General features: G+C 45.8%; 1 protein-coding gene across 1 annotated transcript in view; it reads right to left on the minus strand.

Moving 5' to 3' along the window:
• The window catches only part of EGFLAM (EGF like, fibronectin type III and laminin G domains), a 118,113-nt gene extending 100,366 nt beyond the window's left edge, over positions 1-17,747 (minus strand). Inside the window, exon 1 of the mRNA XM_066602407.1 lies at positions 17,535-17,747. Coding sequence (XP_066458504.1) covers positions 17,535-17,727 — 193 coding nt within the window. The 5' untranslated portion in view covers positions 17,728-17,747. The remainder of the gene's footprint in view (positions 1-17,534) is intronic.
• Positions 17,748-19,016: the final 1,269 nt, after the last annotated feature.

Below are 19,016 nucleotides of genomic sequence, written 5' to 3' on the forward strand. Positions count from 1 at the left end.
CCATTCCCTTTGCTTGGACCCGAATCTATAGTTACACTGGCTACCCCACTATTTCTCATTTTACCCTCCCCCCAGTCCCTAGTTTAAACACTCCTCCAGCCTTCTAGCCATCTTATCCCCCAGCACAGCTGCACCCTCCCCATTAAGATGCAGCCCGTCCCTAAGGTAGAGCCTGTAGCCGACAGCAAAGTCAGCCCAGTTCTCCAGGAACCCAAATCCCTCCTTCTTACACCAACTCCGCAGCCACTTGTTTACCTCCCCAAGATCCTTCTGCCTTTCTAGTGTGGCTTTAGGTACAGGTAGTATTTCCGAGAAAACTACCCTGGAGGTCCGCGCCCTGAGCTTGGACCCTAGCACCCTGAAATCATTTTTGAGGGCCCTCCATTGACCTCTAACTCGTTCATTGGTGCCAACGTGCACCATGACTGCTGGATCCTCACCAGCCCCTCCCAGTAATCTGTCAATCCGATCCGCGATGTGTCGAACTCGAGCGCCAGGAAGACAACACACCGTTCGACGATCCCGGTCTTTATGGCAGATTGCCCTCTCTGTCCCCCTAATAATTGAGTCCCCCACCACTAGAACCTGTCTAGCCTGCCCTGCGCTCCCCGTCCCCGTCTCACTGGAGCAGTCATCCCCCTGGCGTTCAGAGGGCATGTCGTGCTGCAGCGGTGCTGGCTCTGTAATGGCATCGCCCTCATCTGCCAACGTTGCAGGCATGTTGGGTTGTGCCAGTTCAGGACCAGCCTCCCTGGATCTATTTCCTCTACGCCTCCTTCTATCTGACACCCAGCTGACTGCCTGCTCCCCCTGCTCTTCCGTACTACCATCCGCCCCCGCCTCTACCCCAGCGAGTGTCTGCTCAGTGAGCAGCAAACTCCTTTCCATGTTGTCAATGGCTCTCAGTGTTGCCAGTTGCTCATTTAGATCCAGAATTTGGGCTTCTAAATGTGCGACGTGCATGCATCTTGCGCAACAGTATGCACCCTCGATCGGCTGATCAAGGACCGCATACATTGCACAAGTAGCACACTGGATGACATTGCCAGACATGGAGCTCATCCTAATGGGGATCTACAATTTACTTGTGGAAGTAGTGAAGATAGACTTGTTCACACTCCGCTCACGCGCTGCTGCAACCGCTCAACCGCTGACCCGCTGCTGCAACCGCTGGCCCGCTGCTGCAACCGCTGGCCCGCTGCTGCAACCGCTGACCCGCTGCTGCAACCGCTCACACTCCGCTCACACCCTGCTATAACCGCTGACCCGCTGCTGCAACAGCTGACCCGCTGATGCAACCGCTCACACTCCGCTCACCCGCTGCTTCAACCGCTGCTGCAACCGCTGACCCACTGCTGCAACCCCTCACCTGCTGCTGCGACCCCTCACCCGCTGCTGCGACCCCTCACCCGCTGCTGCGACCGCTCAACTGCTCACACGCTGCTGCAACCGCTCACTCGCTGCTGCCTCTGTGCAACCACTCACACGCTGCCGCTCTCGCGCAAACGCTTACCCGCTGACACGCGCTCACAAAATTTTTTTTTTTTTTTTTTTTATCCCCTCACAAACACTTAGACCCCCAGACACACACACACACAGAAGACACAATTAACCAGATACACCGAAGACACACAGCTCACAAACACACACAGAGGTAGATACTTATCAGCTCCTCCACTCCTCCTGGTGACGTCACCCGCTGTCCCGGCGGCCGCTCACTCTGCCCCCCTGTCTCAGCTGCTCCGTTCTGGTCCCCTCCGCTGGTCCCCTCCGCTGCTGCCGGTCTCTGTTTGCTGCCCCCGCACCTGCTTCGGCTCCGGCGGCCGCTCACTCCACCTGTCACTCTGCCCTCCTGCTGCTGCTCCAAGACCCGCTCCGCTTCTGCACTCCTCCTGCCGGCTCCTGTCACCTTCGGGCGCCGGTATCGGCTCCTCCGCTGGTCCGATGTCTCCCTCAGACCCCCGCTCGTGCCTCTGCCTCGGCGCGCTGCTCCTGGCATCTGACGTCACTTCCGGTAAGTCTCCTCAGAGGAGGATGTCCGGAATAGTTCTGACCAACAGGTGCTGCACAGTCAGGAGCAGCCGAATACAACACTGATGCTCCAACTAACATGTCTGAACAAACAGCTCACCGTTCCTTGGGCTATGACAGCAGACGACCAGTTCCACCACACATGCATTCCCTGTCTGTTAGCGGCTACTGACAGGTAGAAATGAATGTGCTGTGGGCACACACTGTAGTAGGACTCCAGGCTGTTGCACATGCTCAGAGCCAACCCATTCATTTCTATGCACTGGCATACTTCTGGCCAGGCAGGAAACTACAGGTTGTGCTATAGAATCTTTCTTTTCCCTATTAGCGACCTCTAATGGCCATCATGTATCACTGCATTTTGTGTATTTCCCTATGGTGTGCTGAACATTACTTCTGATTGGTGCAGAGATTAGGTGGTGTGTCTGGATGACTGGAGATGGTAGAGAGGTGCACGGGCTTGTGGTGTCCTGGAGGGAATCATAGGAGCCGGACTCTGGGTGAGAGAGCGGCATGATGGAGAGCCATCTGAGTGGTGCTAAGCCTGGAGAGATTGTATTGCAGCGAGAGAGAGCTGCAAGAAAAGTTAGGAGATGGCTGACAGAGCCTCATAAGACGTGTCCCAAAGATTATGTATGCGGCCTCCAAATGCGTCACAACCAACATTGCTGAGAGAACAAAGCTGCAGGGACTACAGCTAGATAGTATCTAAGGTAGAGGCAGTACAACAGAGTACTAGAGTCTCCATGCCCACTTGTATCACATCTTGTATCCAATCTGGAGGTGGTACAACAGGGTACTAGAGCCTCCATGCCAGCTGTATCACATCTTGTATCCAATCTGGAGGTGGTACAACAGGGTACTAGAGCCTCCATGCCCGCCCGTATCACATCTTGTATACAAACTAGAGGCGAACAAACAGGGTACTAGAGCCTCCATGCCTGCCCCTATCACATCTTGTAAACAATGTAGAGGTGGTACAACAGGGTACTAGAGCCTCCATGCCCATCCTCATTACATCTTCTATCCAAGGTAGAGTCAGTACAACAGGGTACTAGAGCCTCTATGCTTGCCTGTATCACATCTTGTATCCAAGCTAGAGGCGGTATAACAGGGTACTAGAGCCTCCATGCCCACCTGTATCACATCTTGTATCCAAGCTAGAGGCAGTACAACAGGGTACTAGTGCCTCCATGCCCATCCGTATCACATCTTGTATCCAAGCTAGAGGTGGTACAACAGGGTACTAGAGCCTCTATGCCTCCCGTATCACATCTTGTATCCAAGCTAGAGGAGGTACAACAGGGTACTAGAAACTCCATGCCTGTATCGCATCTTGTATCCAAGCTAGAGGCGGTACAACAGGGTACTAGAGCCTCCATGCCCACCCATATCACATCTTGTATCCAAGCTAGAGGCAGTACAACAGGGTACTAGAGCCTCCCTACAAGGGGTCAGTTCTCCACAATAAATGATGCTTTTGCTCTGATATTGTAATCACTTACTTATACCAATGCTGCAATCACACAGAGAAAGTTTCATCCATGCGACAACTTCTAGGGGAGGGATTGTTTTTTACAATGAGTGTGGACATATATCTTTGTCCGCCTGGTGCCCACATCGCACTTTGGTTCCTGTGTCGCCTGTCCCTACCTGCAACAAGAGTGGCGCTCTTTCAGGAAACAGTATAATCCTGGACAATAATGTGACATGTTGAGGACGATGACTAGTCGCTGGTAGACTCGCATGACAAAATCAGATTAAACCCAGATGTGTAACATCACGGGTCCCTTACATCAGCCCCTGTCTGGTGCGGAGGCTTCTATCCGCCCACTGGGGAAGGAAATAAATACAGGAAAAATTAAACCTTCAAATAAAGTATGGAAACAAACAGGACAATAAACTTTCTCTCCCGCTTTTCTCGTCTCTTTACTTTTCTATTCCAGTCACGGAGGGAGCTGGCGTCATTCACCGCAGTCGCTTCCCGGTCTGACCCTCAGCTCTCGCGTTTCATTGATACACATGCGATCAGTTTATCCTCGTCATCCATCACATTTATTGAAGTAATATTGTGAAAATATGTGAACCTGCTCGGAGTCCCATCACTCTTTACTGTGGGATACCACAATTTTACGTGGGTGAATAAACAAGGTTATTACAAGGAACTCTTGGTAATCTCTTAAAGGGATTGTTGACTTTTGAAAAACTTCTTATTAAATAGGTACCCCTAAAGTTAGCTGATTACAAGTTGTCCCACTGCTGTGAGTCCTGGGGATTAGCGGTAATCTGCAGAGGAAACTGGTAGCAGGTGTTCAGTTTTCCTACAGCACTCCCACAGGGAACTTTAAGTATTACATGGGCTGTTTATATAATGCACCTTCATGTCGAGTCCTCCACTTGACACAGTGCTTTTTATAACCCCTTTTTTTTGCTCTAGCTAAACAACAAATATGGCCCCCATTGTAAATTTTGAGTGATGTGCCTTTAGTAAAGCCACACTAAATGGGCCTTTAGTAAAGCCTGCTGGAGGCTGTTTCTGCCAAACAGTGCCGAGTTTCTTTATCAGGGCTTCTGGTGTGGGATTTTTTTTTTTTTTGCGCTACCTGAGGAAAAAAACCCATGGGGGACATTTATGAAAACATTACTCCACTTTTATGCCACAAAAAAGACGCAAAGTTTTGCGCAAGGGGCGCTTGTGCAAAAATCTAGTGACTTTTAAGTCTTTTGCTTCAGCCCACACCCTTTTTTTGAAAAGTTGGTGGGGCTTGTTGGCAGAAGGTGTAGCCACTCAGGGCCCACAGATTTATGTATAATTTACGCTCAAAACTGGGGGAGATTATACTAAGGCTGGCTTCAGAAATGCTGGGCTTAGTAAATTTCTGCCTGTACATATATTGTATTGATAGGCAGTCTGCCTGTATTGTGTGTGTGCAGAAAGTAACAAGATAGCAGCGTAGCTGCACCAGAACGACCGACTGAATAAATAATGTATCAAAACTTTGCTCATATCAAATACAGCACCAGAACCAAGCTCAGTACATAAATACAACTCTAGAACCAAGCTCAATACATAAATACAGCACAGGAACCTGGACTGTAACATAAATACAGTACCACAACCAAATTCATAAGTACAGCACAAACCAAGCTCATAATGTAAATACAGCACCAGAACTAAGTTCCCAACATAAAGACAGCACCAGAACCAAGCTTGTAACATAAATCCAGCACCAGAACCAACCTCAGTACATAGATACAAAACCGGAACCAAAATCATAAATGCAGAACAAATCAAGCTCATAACGTAAATTCAGCACCAGAACCAAGCTCATTCCACAAATACAGTGGCAAAATTAAGCAGTTGTATTGCGCGGGCACTAGGGGGCTGACCGCTGCACTTCAGAACATCAGAGAAGAAGAGCCAGAGCCAGGAAGAGGATGACTCATGTAGCTCCACAAGATGCTGCTACATAGAGGAAAAAGTTCATCTGCCTGCACAAATCTGGGGGGGGTGGGGGTCAAGCCCCCATTCCATATCTGTCTTGTGCCCCCTACATACTGGTGGCTGGCACCCTGTGTGACAGCAAGGGTCACACGTAGCATAGACCAGGCCCTGCTGCCAAATGAAGCATTAATAGATATTAAAGGGCAGGGTGCACTTACTTTTTCCACTAGAGAAAATGTCATCTATGAATTTTTTGTTACATTTTTGAAAAGTCAAGTATTGTTTTGTTCAGTTCCATCTTCCTACTGTTTGAATGAAGGCCCACATGGTAAAACACAAAACAAAAACCCTTTGCCTGAGGAGTAGTACTTCCTTTTTCCCATGACTATATATAGTCTAATGTGATTGTTCCAAGCAAGAGAAACCAGGTAATCCTGTAGATATGATACCTTTTAATGGCTAACAAAAATACATGATGTTAGTGCGAGCTTTCGAACCTCTCAGGGTTCTTCCCCAGGCATAATCAAATAGATCCGTGTGTGTAAGTATATGCATGTATTTATGTATGTATGTATGTATAATATATTTATGACAAGGCACAGACATAGATGTGATTAATTTGCATTTAAAATCCTGAGTAGGTTGGAAAGCTCGAATTAACATCATGTATTTTTGTTAGTTATTAAACAGTTTCATATCTAGAGGATTATTTGGTTTCTCTTGCTGGGAACAATCACATTTTGCTCTGCTGGCTAACACCGTACCAAACGTTTTTCATCATATATAGTCTGCCATAACTACATGAAAACAAAGTTAAGACATGTAGAATTTTTACTGTAAAACCCGAGACAACAGCCGGCTTTCATTAAGTGCCATAATAATTCACAATCCGCTTCCACATGTCCGCGGCCTCCATTGTCTGCTACCACGTCACTTACATCACACCATGTAACATTTTGTATCTTACCAGCTTAATATTCGATAACACACAGAGAGACGCTATTTTTTTGCATAGTTTTTCTGAAATTTGCTCTTTTAGTTCAAAAATTTTCTGATTTGTACGGTCATTGATTATTCTTTCACCTTTTATACAGTTTTTGAAACTCCTAATCTTAACACAGCGCTATAGGAAGCTTTTCAGTTCCTCTAAAAAGGCAATCATTCATTCTAAAGGTCAAAAATGAGATCCCCTGTGGCCCGCTGTAGTGGATAACATGCCACAATCCTCCATCCTGTAGAAAATAGCCCAAATTACTGTATTTTTATTTATGGTTTTGCCTTTGGAGATACAGAACCGGCCAAGAACAACCATCTCATGTTGTGTTTTGTGTGTTTCTTCTATTTCTTTTATCTACAAAATAATCCGTCTCTAGTGATTTGTTCTGACTTTTAGCCAGTTCTGAAAACAAGAAAATCTCAAAAACATAACATGGAGGACGGTAGAGGTCAGATTCCAGATTTCTGATGGCCCTGGGTATTGCAGGAGGTTGTCCATTTCTCTATTGTCGGAGTAATCAACCACAGCCTGGACTTTCTACACAGTTGAGTCACATTATATGGCCACCTCCTACTTTCGACACCAGCATCGTGTGGCCCATGAAGGAAGTGACGTGTTATGGGCTGGCTTGGTGGGTATATAAGGTGTGGGATAGGCCATATGATTATTGTTTTATGGCCAAGGGTGACGATATTTCTTCAACAGCACAGTTTGTGAACTGTTCGCATGCTGCTCTGGTGAAAGTGTATAATCAGTGTACAAATGGTTCCATTGGGAATAACAAGCGTGGAAACTGCGGTGCACCACGTGCCAGTGATGTGAGGGGTGAATGTCGGCTATGAAGGTGTGCAAGGGCCGACCGATACACTACAGTAGATCAACTCACCATAAACATGAACCAGAGGGCTACCAGACGTGTCTCTACAATAGTTCAGTGATGTCACTGCATCTCACTGCACCTATACTAGCAAAGGTGCATCAGAAGAAAAGGCTTCAATTTGCATGGCAGTATCGGAATTGAACCACCGCTGATTAACAAAGTGTTGCCGCCTTTGATGAGTCACGCTTTTTGCTTCATCGAATGGATGGACGTTGGTGTGTCAGACGATAAACAGTAGAGAACAAACACCCTCCAACCACTGCAGGAAAAATACAAGCTGGTGGCGGCAGCATTATGGTTTGAGGTATTTTTTGTGGAGTTGTGGTGCCCCATGGCGACTGAGACATAAGGCCCACGCTGAGGAGCTGGCAGCATAAGAGGTGTCACTTGTCATGGTGACTCTACCAGACTCCTCCACGGATTATAGGATACGAAAAGGTTGGTCCACCTGTCTGATCGGCTTTGCAGAGGATTCCTCTCCATGATTGGGTGTACAACACGGTGCTGCGGGGCTCCTTCTTGATTATAAGACTCCTCCACGGAGGGATGCACAGAACCTCGGCCAAGGTACTGCTAGGACTCTTCCACGCAATGCCAGGTGGTGGTTACCTGAATAAGTGTATTGGACTGGATGAGTTGTCACGCGTGACGCCACCGTTCCTTTTACAGTGATGATTCTCCGGCGGTAAAATGATGAGAGTCCACACAGATAGGAACGAGCAGTGACTGGTGAACTTTACTTCTGCTTTTGCAGGATGCAGCTTACTCGCTCGTGCAGGTGAAGACAACTTTTAGAAGATGGTCAGGGAGGAACAGTCTAAGTTATTTGTGATGCTCCGCTCCTGGACACACATTCCGGGACTCAGGATAACTCCGGAGGGGAACACAACTCTCTGCTGACACTCACTCAGTACTCTTGTGATAGATGCTGCATGGCGGACTCCTTTTCTCCTCTCACTCCTCAGAGGTGGTTCCTAGAATGGTGGTAATCTGGATACCTCTCCTCCGCTTCCATCATTTCACCACATGAGGGTTAAAGGTACCCCCATGTGGCTGGCACTCTCCCTCCTTTCTTAGCCGTTGAAGTAGAAGGACCACACCTCACTCTCAGTCACTCATACTTATAATGTACGAACATCATGTGACTAGACAAACTTGTTACCTTTTCCAGACATATCTCTTCAGACATTAACCTCTTGCATGCTGCAGCTGTGCAATACACATAATAGCAGACAAGACACTTTGCACAGTGCATCCACATAAAAGACATGACATGTATGAGCATTATGGAGGGGCCAGAAATAGATGTTTCGGACCACTACTGTATTTTCTTGCCTGCTCATCCATGTGGAAGGCACTCTACACTAACTTGGTTATGAATCCACCCTTGCAGATCACGTCCACCCATACATGTGGTTTGTCCATGGGTTGTTTCTGGTATTGCAGTTCAGCTCCAATTCACTTCAATGGAGCTGAGTTGCAATACCAGACACAAGCCCATGGACAAGGATTGCACTGTGTTTGGAAGAAAGCAGCCATGTTTTTCTAACCCTGGACAACCCCTTTAACGGCATTTAGGAATCTGATTTACAGCAGACTCATGCACCATAGACACAATGGACAAAAGCTGACCCATTGACTTCTATAAGAGAATGTTGTGGGCATGCTCTGTGATGTGTGCAGAGAGAGGGAGGAGATAAGCTATGACAATGCTTTGTGACCTTGCAGGGATGAAGTGAAATGTGACGATTATGTATAGACTTCTATGGAAAAAGTGTTGTGAGCATGCTCTGTGATCTGTGCAGGGAGAGGAGAAGAGGTAAGCTATGACCATCACCTTTAGACTTCTATGGGAGAGTGTTGTGAGCATGCTCTTTTACCTGTACAGAGAGGGGGAGAAGGTGAACTGTGACCATCACCTATAGGCTTTTATGGGGGAGCATTGTGGGCATGCCCTGTAACCTAGTAACATAGTATGTTAGGCTGAAAGAAGACAATGTCCATCCAGTTCAGCCTGTTTCCACCCCCAATGAGGAAGACAAAAACCCAATGAGGCAGAAGCCAATTTAGTCCATTTGAGAGAAAGAAATCCTTCCCGACTCCATAATGGCAGTCAGAATAATCCCTGGATCAACGTTTGAGTTCCTACCTGACTCCAAAACCCGGATCAACAACCCCACTGGTTATTTATTTTGCAAAGTTGTAGCACTCTAGAAAGACATCTAGAGCCCTCTTAAACTTCTCTATCAATTTTTCCATCACCACACCCTCAGGCAGAGAGTTCCACAGTCTCACTGCTCTTACAGTAAAGAACCCCCTTCTGTGTTGGTGATGAAACCTGCTTTCCTCTAGACGTAGCGGATGCCCTCTTGTTATTGACACAGTCCTGGGTGTAAACAGATCATGGGAGAGATCCTTGTATTGTCCCCTCATGTATTGATACATAGTTATTTGGTCGCCCCTTAGCCGTCTTTTTTCCAGTGTAAATAATCCCAATTTTGGTGCCTCTCTGGGTATTCCAGTCCTCTCATTCCATGTATTAGTTTAGTTGCCCTTCTTTGAACCCCCTCAAGCACTGTAACATCTTTCCTGAGCACCGGTGTCCAGAACTGTACACAGTATTCCATGTGAGGCCTGACAAGTGCCTTATATAGTGGAAGAATAATGTTCTCATCCCTCACCCCTATGTCTCTTTTAATGAACCCCAAGACTTTATTAGCTTTTGCAGCAGCTGACTGGCATTGGTTACTCCAGTTTAATCTACAATCCACTAGTACCCCCAGGTCTTTTTCCATATCACATTTCCCTAGCTGTACCCCATTTAGTGTATATTGGTGACATCCGTTTCTCCTGCCCATGTGCATAACCTTACATTTATCAACATTGAACTTCATTTGCCATTTTTCTGCCCAAGCCCCCAGCTTATCCAGGTCCGTTTGTAGCCGTACATTGTCCTCCGTTGCATTGATTATATTGTATAATTTTGTGTCATCTGCAAATATTGATATTTTGCTGTGCAGCCCCTCTATCAGGTCATTGATAAATATGTTGAACAGAATGGGGCCTAATACTGAACCCTGTGGCACCCCAGTAGCATTGGTGGCCCAGTCAGAGTATGAACCGTTTATTACCACCCTCTGCTTTCTATCTCCGAGCCAGTTCTTTACCCACCTATACCCGTTGTTATCTAGACCGAGCTGTCTCATGTGACTTCTACATGTGACCAATACAGGAAGAAAGTGAGCTATGTCCATCAGGCCGCCTGCAGACGAGCGGAAATCCCGCCGCGGGATTTCCCGCGGGATTTCCGCCGCTGAAAGTCTGCATAGGAGTGCATTACAATACGCACTCCTATGCAGACGGCCGCGGTTTGGCCGCGCGAAATCTCGCGCGGCAAACAAACCGCGGCATGTTCTAATTTTCTGCGGGGCACGCACTCACCTGGCCGCCGGCTCCGGTCTGCGCATGCGCCGGCTGCGCGGCAGCCGGCACATCAAAGAGCCGGGGCCGCCAGGCGCGGGTGAGTACGCGCTCGTCCCTGCAGGCTCTGGGGTCGGATCGCGCGGCGAGATTTCTCGCTGCCGGATCCGACCCGCTCGTCTGCAGGCGGCCTCACTTATAGACTTGCTGTGTGGGCATGCTCTATAACCTCTGCCGGGAGAAGGTTAGCTCTGACATCATTTATAGACTTCTATGGGAGACTGTTGTGCATATGCTCTGTGACGTGTGCAGGGAAGAGGTGAGCTGTGATCATCTCCTATAGAAGTCTATGGGGGTGATCTGTGGGCATGCTATGTGACTTGTTCAGGGAGGGGGACAAGCTGAGCTCTGACCATCACCTATAGACTTCTAAGAGGGATCATTGTGGGCATGCTTTGTGACCTGTGCAGGGAGGGAGTGTTGTGCATATGCTCTGTGACTTGTGCAGGAAGGAGGTAAGCTGTGATCACCTCCTATAGACGTCTGTGGGCATGCTCTGTGACATGTGCAGAGAGAAGGTGAGTTGTGATCACTTCCTATAGATGTCTATGGGACAGCTCTGTGGGCATGCTGTGTGACCTGTGCAGGGAGGTGGTAGGAGGTGAGCTGTGACATCACCTATTGTAAATGGTGGATATTGTGTTATGTGTATATATAGGTATCGCCTTCCATTGCATTCCTGCTGGTTATGATAATGAGATGATGGCTGAGATGTTTTCTCTACAGAACAGGACATATCAGCCTGTTAGGCGCAGTGGTCTAATTAAAGTGCGCAGTTACGAACTGGCGTAGCTTAGCCGTGCCCACTTTTTAAAAAGGCGTTGAGGGCTGGCGCATACCTTCAGATAAGTCACAACTTTGGCACTTCTGCCAAAATTTCAACTTTTTGACCCCACAATTTGGGTATACTCCAATGTATACTAGAAAGTTACACAACTTTTTATTATGCTTGACTAAGGGCTCATTCACATCAGCATTAGGGGATTCCGTTTTCCTGCTGCGTTCAGGAATCAGGAAGACTGTACCCTCTAGCCGAAAGTTTCCATCTCATGACGGAACAAAACAGCTCCGAACAATTCCCCATTGACTCTATTGGGGGCCAGTTCAATTTTTAACGAGCAGTTTAGCATTTTGCCGGAGTTTACAGCACAAAATAGCGCAGCTTGCTTCGCACAGAACCTCCGATGCTGATGTGAATGACCCCCAAGCTGTATTGCCCACCCCATATGGTTAGGTTGTGTTGCCATCTCATGGTAGGTGTATGCAGAGAAGTAATGGCTTCTCATCAGTGCTGTGCTGAGGCACAATCCACCTCAATGACAGATGCCAGCGATTCATACCAAGCAAAAAGCACTCAAGAAAATAATGCGCTATTTGGAAAGACGGGTGAATATATCAGGGCTATTTCTGTAACTTGCATTGAGACAGCTGCAATGTGGCGGCATAATGCGAGTCTGTGTGCTCGGAGGAGCGCTGTGAACTCCACGCTGAGAATCTATTGACTTTTCAACCGTCCGTCAAAGTTCATGACGGCCCGAAGAACTGTCTAATAACGAAGATACACTATTAGTGCCGTCTGCTCAGAGTTACAGGAGGGGCTGCGTAACTGGAAGTTCCTCGGCCCCAATGAAAAATGTATATGAGGGCCCCCACCTACCATGTGCTATTCATAATACAGGTGTCTCCTTATGTGGTAAGTGGGACTTTATCTGCACCCCTGATCACTACACCATGCCTGTCCCGGATTCTGCTGGACTGTCCCGCAGTCCTGGGTGGCAGGAAGCATCAACATTAACACAACTGAGGCCAGTGATTGGCTGCAGCAGTCATGTGCCTTCACGTGGCAGGATGTCGGGACTGAGGCCAGGGAAGATCAGTGGGACCTGAAGGGACAGTGAGCGGAGAGGCAGTGAAGAAGGTGACAGGGGCAGTAATGGGGGGGCTTTTACTACTGGGGCCACTAATGGGGGCACTAAAACTACTAGGTCTGCTAACAGGGGCACTATTACTACTGGGCCCACCAATGGGGGCACTGTTACTACAGGGGCACTATTATTACTGAGGCCGCTAACCGGGGGCATTATTACTACTCTGATCACTATGGGGGCACTATTACTACTGGGCCCGTCAATGGGGGCACTGTTACTACAGGGGCACTATTATTACTGGGGCCGCTAACCGGGGGGGCATTATTACTACTCTGATCACTATGGGGGCACTATTACTACTGGGCCCGCCAATGGGGGCACTGTTACTACAGGGGCACTATTATTACTGAGGCCGCTAACCGGGGGGCATTATTACTACTCTGATCACTATGGGGGCACTATTACTACTGGGCCCGCCAATGGGGGCTCTATTACTACAGGGGGCGCTATTATTACTGAGGCCGCTAACCAGGGGGAATTATTACTACTCTGATCACTATGGAGAGCACCATTACTACTGGGCCCGTCTATGGGGGCACTATTACTACTGGGAGCACTATTATTACTGGGCCGCTAACCAGGTGCACTATTACTACTTTGATCACTATGAGGCTCACTATTACTGCTGTGACTTCTAATGGGGCACTATTACTACTGGGGCCGCTGATGAGACACTATTACTACTGGGACAATTATGGGGGATCACTATTACTGCTAGAGCTGATAACAGGGGCACTATTACTATTGGGGCTATTAATAGGGGTACTATTGTTCCTGGGGCTCCTAACAAGGGCACATTTACTACTGGGACTACTATGGGAGTCACTATTACTACTGGGGCCACTAACGGGGGTACTAATACTGCTTGGACTGCTAACGGGGACACTATGGTATTACTACTGGAACCACTATGGGGGTCACTATTAATTGTGAGACCATTACCGCAGCACTATTACTACTGGGGCCACTACAAAGGTCACTATTACTATTGGGGCCACTAAAACCTCAGGCACAACTCATTTTGTATAGCACACAAACACCCTGTCCGTGTGCTGTGCGATTTGTGAGATATCACACATTGCAAGTTCTATTCTTGTGTGAGGAGGTCACTGAAGGGCAGAATTGCGGGATACAGAGGGTGGCATGGTTTAGCATAAAAGGGGCGCAGCCTGTCAAAAAATTTGTGCACTATTACATTTGTCCCCCCTTTAACTGATCAAAGTTTGGGAGGCATGCCCCATGCCTGTACAGTGCAATGTAGGAAGGGGTTAATCTTATCCTGGTAAGATTTTGTGAATGGCACTTGAGTTCAGCTCTGTTGCTCACAGGTGTAGGGAGATGCATTCTGTAGTGCAATAACTTCTTGGACATCCTGGTGTCATAATGAAGCTTCACCTCCTGCCATTGTACTGGGAAGTAATTGCCATCACAGTGGTAGGCGAAGTTCTTAGCAAGTGACAATGGCCAATTAGTGCAAAATACACACAAACAATGCAGATTCCCTTCAAATCCCTATAACTCCAGCGCTAATTCAACTTCCTCAAGTCAGACGAACATCACATTCCAGCAACGCAAAATATCGGGACAATGAGAATAATCTACTTATACCAGCAGCTGTCACCAGACTAAAGCTGCGGAAATCAAGGACTTCACCTAATGATGAAGTACAAAGAATACCAAAAACTTACAGAACTTCTCACTATACGATATGGAGATAGAAAGATAGATAGATAGATATGAGATGAATAAAGATGAAATAGATAGATATGACAGATAGACATTAGATAGATAGATGGATCTGAGGTAGATAGATAATAGATAGATATGATATAGATAGATGTGAGGTAGGATGGAAACTACGATAAATAGATAGATACCGGTAGATAGATGGACAGAACTGATGTAGATAGATAATAGATAGATATGACAGATAGACATTAGATAGATAGATAGATAGATAGATAGATAGATAGATAGATAGATCTGAGGTAGATAGATAATAGATAGATATGATATAGATAGATCTGAGGTAGGATGGAAACTACGATAGATAGATAGATAGATAGATAGATAGATAGATAGATAGATAGATAGATAGATAGATAGATAGATAGATAGATATGAGGTAGGAAGATGGACAGATTCTATAGTTTGGGCTCTTGATGGAAACTAGGATAGATAGATAATAGTAGATAAATATGAAATAGATAGATATGACAGACAATAAATAGATAAATCGATAATAAATAAATATGATATAGATACATAGATATGAGGTAGGTAGATAGATTCTATAGTTTGGGAGATAGATAGATAGATAGATGGATAGATGGATAGATATGAGATAGTAGATTAATATGAAATAGATAGATAAGTATGACAGACATTAGATAGATAGAACAAACTGATATAGATAGATATACATACTAGATAGATGTAAGATAGTAGATAAATATGAAATAGATAGATATGACAGACATTAGATAGATTAATAGATGATAGATAGATAGATAGATAGATAGATATGAGATAGATATATATGACAGGCATTAGATAAATAGATCTGATGTGGATAGATAATAGATAAATATGATATAGATAGATAGATATGAGGTAGGCAAATAGATTCTATAGTTTGGGCTCTGGATGGAAATGATAGATAGATAGATATGAGATAGATAGATATGAGAGATGGAGAGATGGATAGATAGATAGGAGATAGATAGATAGATAGATATGAGACAGATAGAAAGATAGATACGAGATAGAGAGATAGATAGAAAGATAGATACGAGATAGATAGAAAGATAGATACGAGATAGATAGATAGGAGATAGATAGATAGGAGATAGATAGATACGAGATAGATAGATAGAAAGATAGATACATATGAGACAGATAGATAGATAGATATGTGATAGATATGAGATAGATAGATAGATAGATATGTGATAGATATGAGATAAATATGAGATAGATAGATAGATAGATATGTGATAGATATGAGATAGATAGATAGATAAGAGATAGGCCGCCTGCACACGGCCGGGTCGGATCCCGCTGCGAGAATTCTCGCAGCGGGATGCGAACCCGTGCCCCTGCAGTGGCCTGCGGCTCACCCGCTCCTGGCGTCTTCCGTCTCTGCGAGACCCGCACAGAAATAGAACATGCCGCGGTTTGTTTTCTGCGTGTGTTTTCACGCGGACAAATCGCGGCTGTCTGCATAGGACTGCATTTTGAAATGCAATCCTATGCAGGCGATCACGGACGGAAATTCTGTGGGAAATCCCGCTGCTGAGAAATTGATATAGTTAGTACATTAGCAAATTGGAAAACTTCTCATTACGAAAGAAAGAAAGCAAAAAAAAGAAAAGAAAGAAAGAATAGGGTGCTTCTACTCAGGATGGAATGTTCTGCAACAACGTTACGGAATATACTGTCCTGGAATTCCACACCAAAATCCACACTGCTAAATGCGGATTCTGATGTGGAATTGCCAGTGAAATTCTGCCATTCTCAATCCAAATCCAAATCTGCATTTAGCAGTGTGCATGTTGGTGCTGAATATTCCACAAATTGTAGCAGTATATTCCATCATGAGTGAGAGCATCGATAGATAGATAGAGAGAGAGAGAGAGATAGATAGATAGATAGATAGATAGATAGATAGATAGATAGATAGATAGATGGATGGATGGATAGATAGATAGAGGGATAGATAGAGGGATAGATAGATATGAGATAGATATGATATAGATAGATAGATAATGGATGGATGGATAGATAGATAGATAGATATGAGATTGATGGATGGATAGATAGATAGATAGATAGAGGGATAGATAGAGGGATAGATAGATATGATATAGATAGATAGATAATGGATGGATGGATAGATATGAGAGATAGATATGAGATAGATAGATAGATATGAGAGATAGATAGATAGATAGATATGAGAGAGAGAGAGATAGATAGATAGATAGATAGCTAGATCTGAGATAGATAGATATGAATAGGTAGATAGATAATCAGAAATATTCCCTGATTGCCTCAGCCATCCATGAGGTTCCTACTACCTCTATGTACAGTATGTGCTTGATATAAGGATTGGAAGTTGCTCTGGGCACAGTACATATGTGAATGAATGCATTCTGTATCTATCACTGCAGAATATATCAGGGCTCCTGGGAGCATATGATGTATTAGATCACAGCCGCTCAGTAATTGCAGATTGTCATTTTTAGTGTCTTTTTGGTTACAACATTGACAAACATAAATGATACAAGTTACAAAATGAAGAGCAGCAGATAATCAGATGCGGAACCTCTAGAACAGGATGCTCCAGCCTGACAGTCTAGGATCCAGTCTACCCCCCACCACAGGAAACCGCTGCATGGGAACACTAACAAGGCACACTTCCACACAAAGAACCTCCAACATGTCTCTTATATTCCATTCTGTGCTAAGACTTGAGCCCCTGATTAACCACAGATGCCCAGAGCTGCCTGCCTGTAACAGCCCAAGAGTTCATATAAACTTCACCACACAATGCAACCATCCCTTCCTTTGTCATAAGCATGGTAAAAGTTCCTGGATGTAGCAGAGCTGTGTTTGTCATCTGCCAATCTATTGCAAGCAAATCTAATGCATTATCAGCGATAAAGCCTCCAATGACAAACTCAGCTCTGCTACATCTGCAAATGTAAAGTTTGCATTGAGATGATATGATAGGCCTTTACTGCACATCAAAAGGCTAGGTGCAATCATTACCTTGTCTCCTAGGGGTAATAGCCTTCCTGGAGCAGAGGACAAATCCAATGTAGAAACTCATCAGCAGGAGACGGAACCAGGAGGGATATTTTTGCAAATCCATCTTGTGTGTGCATATAAAAGGAAGAGCTGCAAAGGGATAACTGGGGCTAGAAGAGATGGTGAAAGAGTTTAGTATCCCAACCTCTCTCATGTAGAAGAGTCAGACCCCTAGTAGGAGAGGATGGTCTGAAACCTAGTGGATTTTGCACGTGTGGGAGGGGGAGCCAGCGAGGAGGGGCTCACAGTGAGATTACATCCCACAGCACTTACAAACAGCACAAGAAAGCAATTTACAATGTGTGTGTCACAGAACACCCCCCTCCTTTCCCCAAATTACATACAGCATTTGGAAGCCACTCCACCACCGTCCCCCTCCCTACACATTTCCATGAACTTCTACTCTTGTGTTGTCTATTGCCTCTTTAAAGCCACTTCCAGCCAAATAAAGGACGGTCAGTGGGAGTAAGAGCACAGACTTAAGAAGATAAATGGGAATTAATCTCCCAGATGGAGGGCTGGGATTGCTCCAGCCACTCAGACTAATATAGCAACACAGGGGGATTAGTAGACATGGAGTAAAAGAACTCAAGAGGCGACTGCTGAGAGGCACGCGATGGCCAAGAGGGGTCCTTTTGACATACATGGATTAGAAGACATCACCAGCGAGTCCATAGAGCACCCTGAGAGCTGGTATGGTATATATTGGTAGAAGGGGTGAAGAGAAAGTAGTCGCACCAGGTCCTGGTGCATGAAGATTCCTCAAAGGTCCCTCAGCCACATAAGAAGACATTAGTATTATAAATGGTACATTGTAGTGCAGATTACAGAATTGGAGGCCTAGTATGTTTCTGTGTAGGGGTGTGAAGAGTCATACCTGTGGACCTTCGCCTGTGCCATGTGCAGGTGACCAACTTGTTTAATCAGTGGTTTAGTGTACAGTTTTACTTTACCTGTGCACGAGTTTGTGAGCAAGCGCAAAGAAGCCAATCAATGACATGGGTAACTGGGAGTGGACATGGGGAGCAGTCTGTGTGAGAGAGGGGGCATGGGGAGTAGTCTGTGTAACAGAAAATTGAAATGGAGAACAGTCTGTGTTAAAGAAAGGTGCTATAGGAAGCAGTCTGTAAGAGAGTAGAGGATACTGGGAGCAGTCTGTCTGATAGAGAGAGCGTGGAGAGCAGTCTGTGGGATGGGAGAGGTGCTACAGGGAGCAGTCCATGAGAGAGTAGGGGAGCAGTCTGGATGATAGGGGGCATGGAGAGCAGAAGATTGCTATGATGAGCAGTCTGTGTGAGGTGGGGTGCTATAGGGAGCAGGAAAGGACATGGTGAGCAATCAATGTGAAAGGGGATGCCATAGGTAAACAGGCTGTGTGAGAAGGGGTGCCATAGGGAGCAGTCTGTAAGAGAAGAGGATGAATGGTGAGAAAGCTGTCTGTGT

This window comes from Eleutherodactylus coqui, chromosome 5, assembly GCF_035609145.1.
Source record: "Eleutherodactylus coqui strain aEleCoq1 chromosome 5, aEleCoq1.hap1, whole genome shotgun sequence".
NCBI classification, from domain to species: Eukaryota; Metazoa; Chordata; class Amphibia; order Anura; family Eleutherodactylidae; genus Eleutherodactylus; species Eleutherodactylus coqui.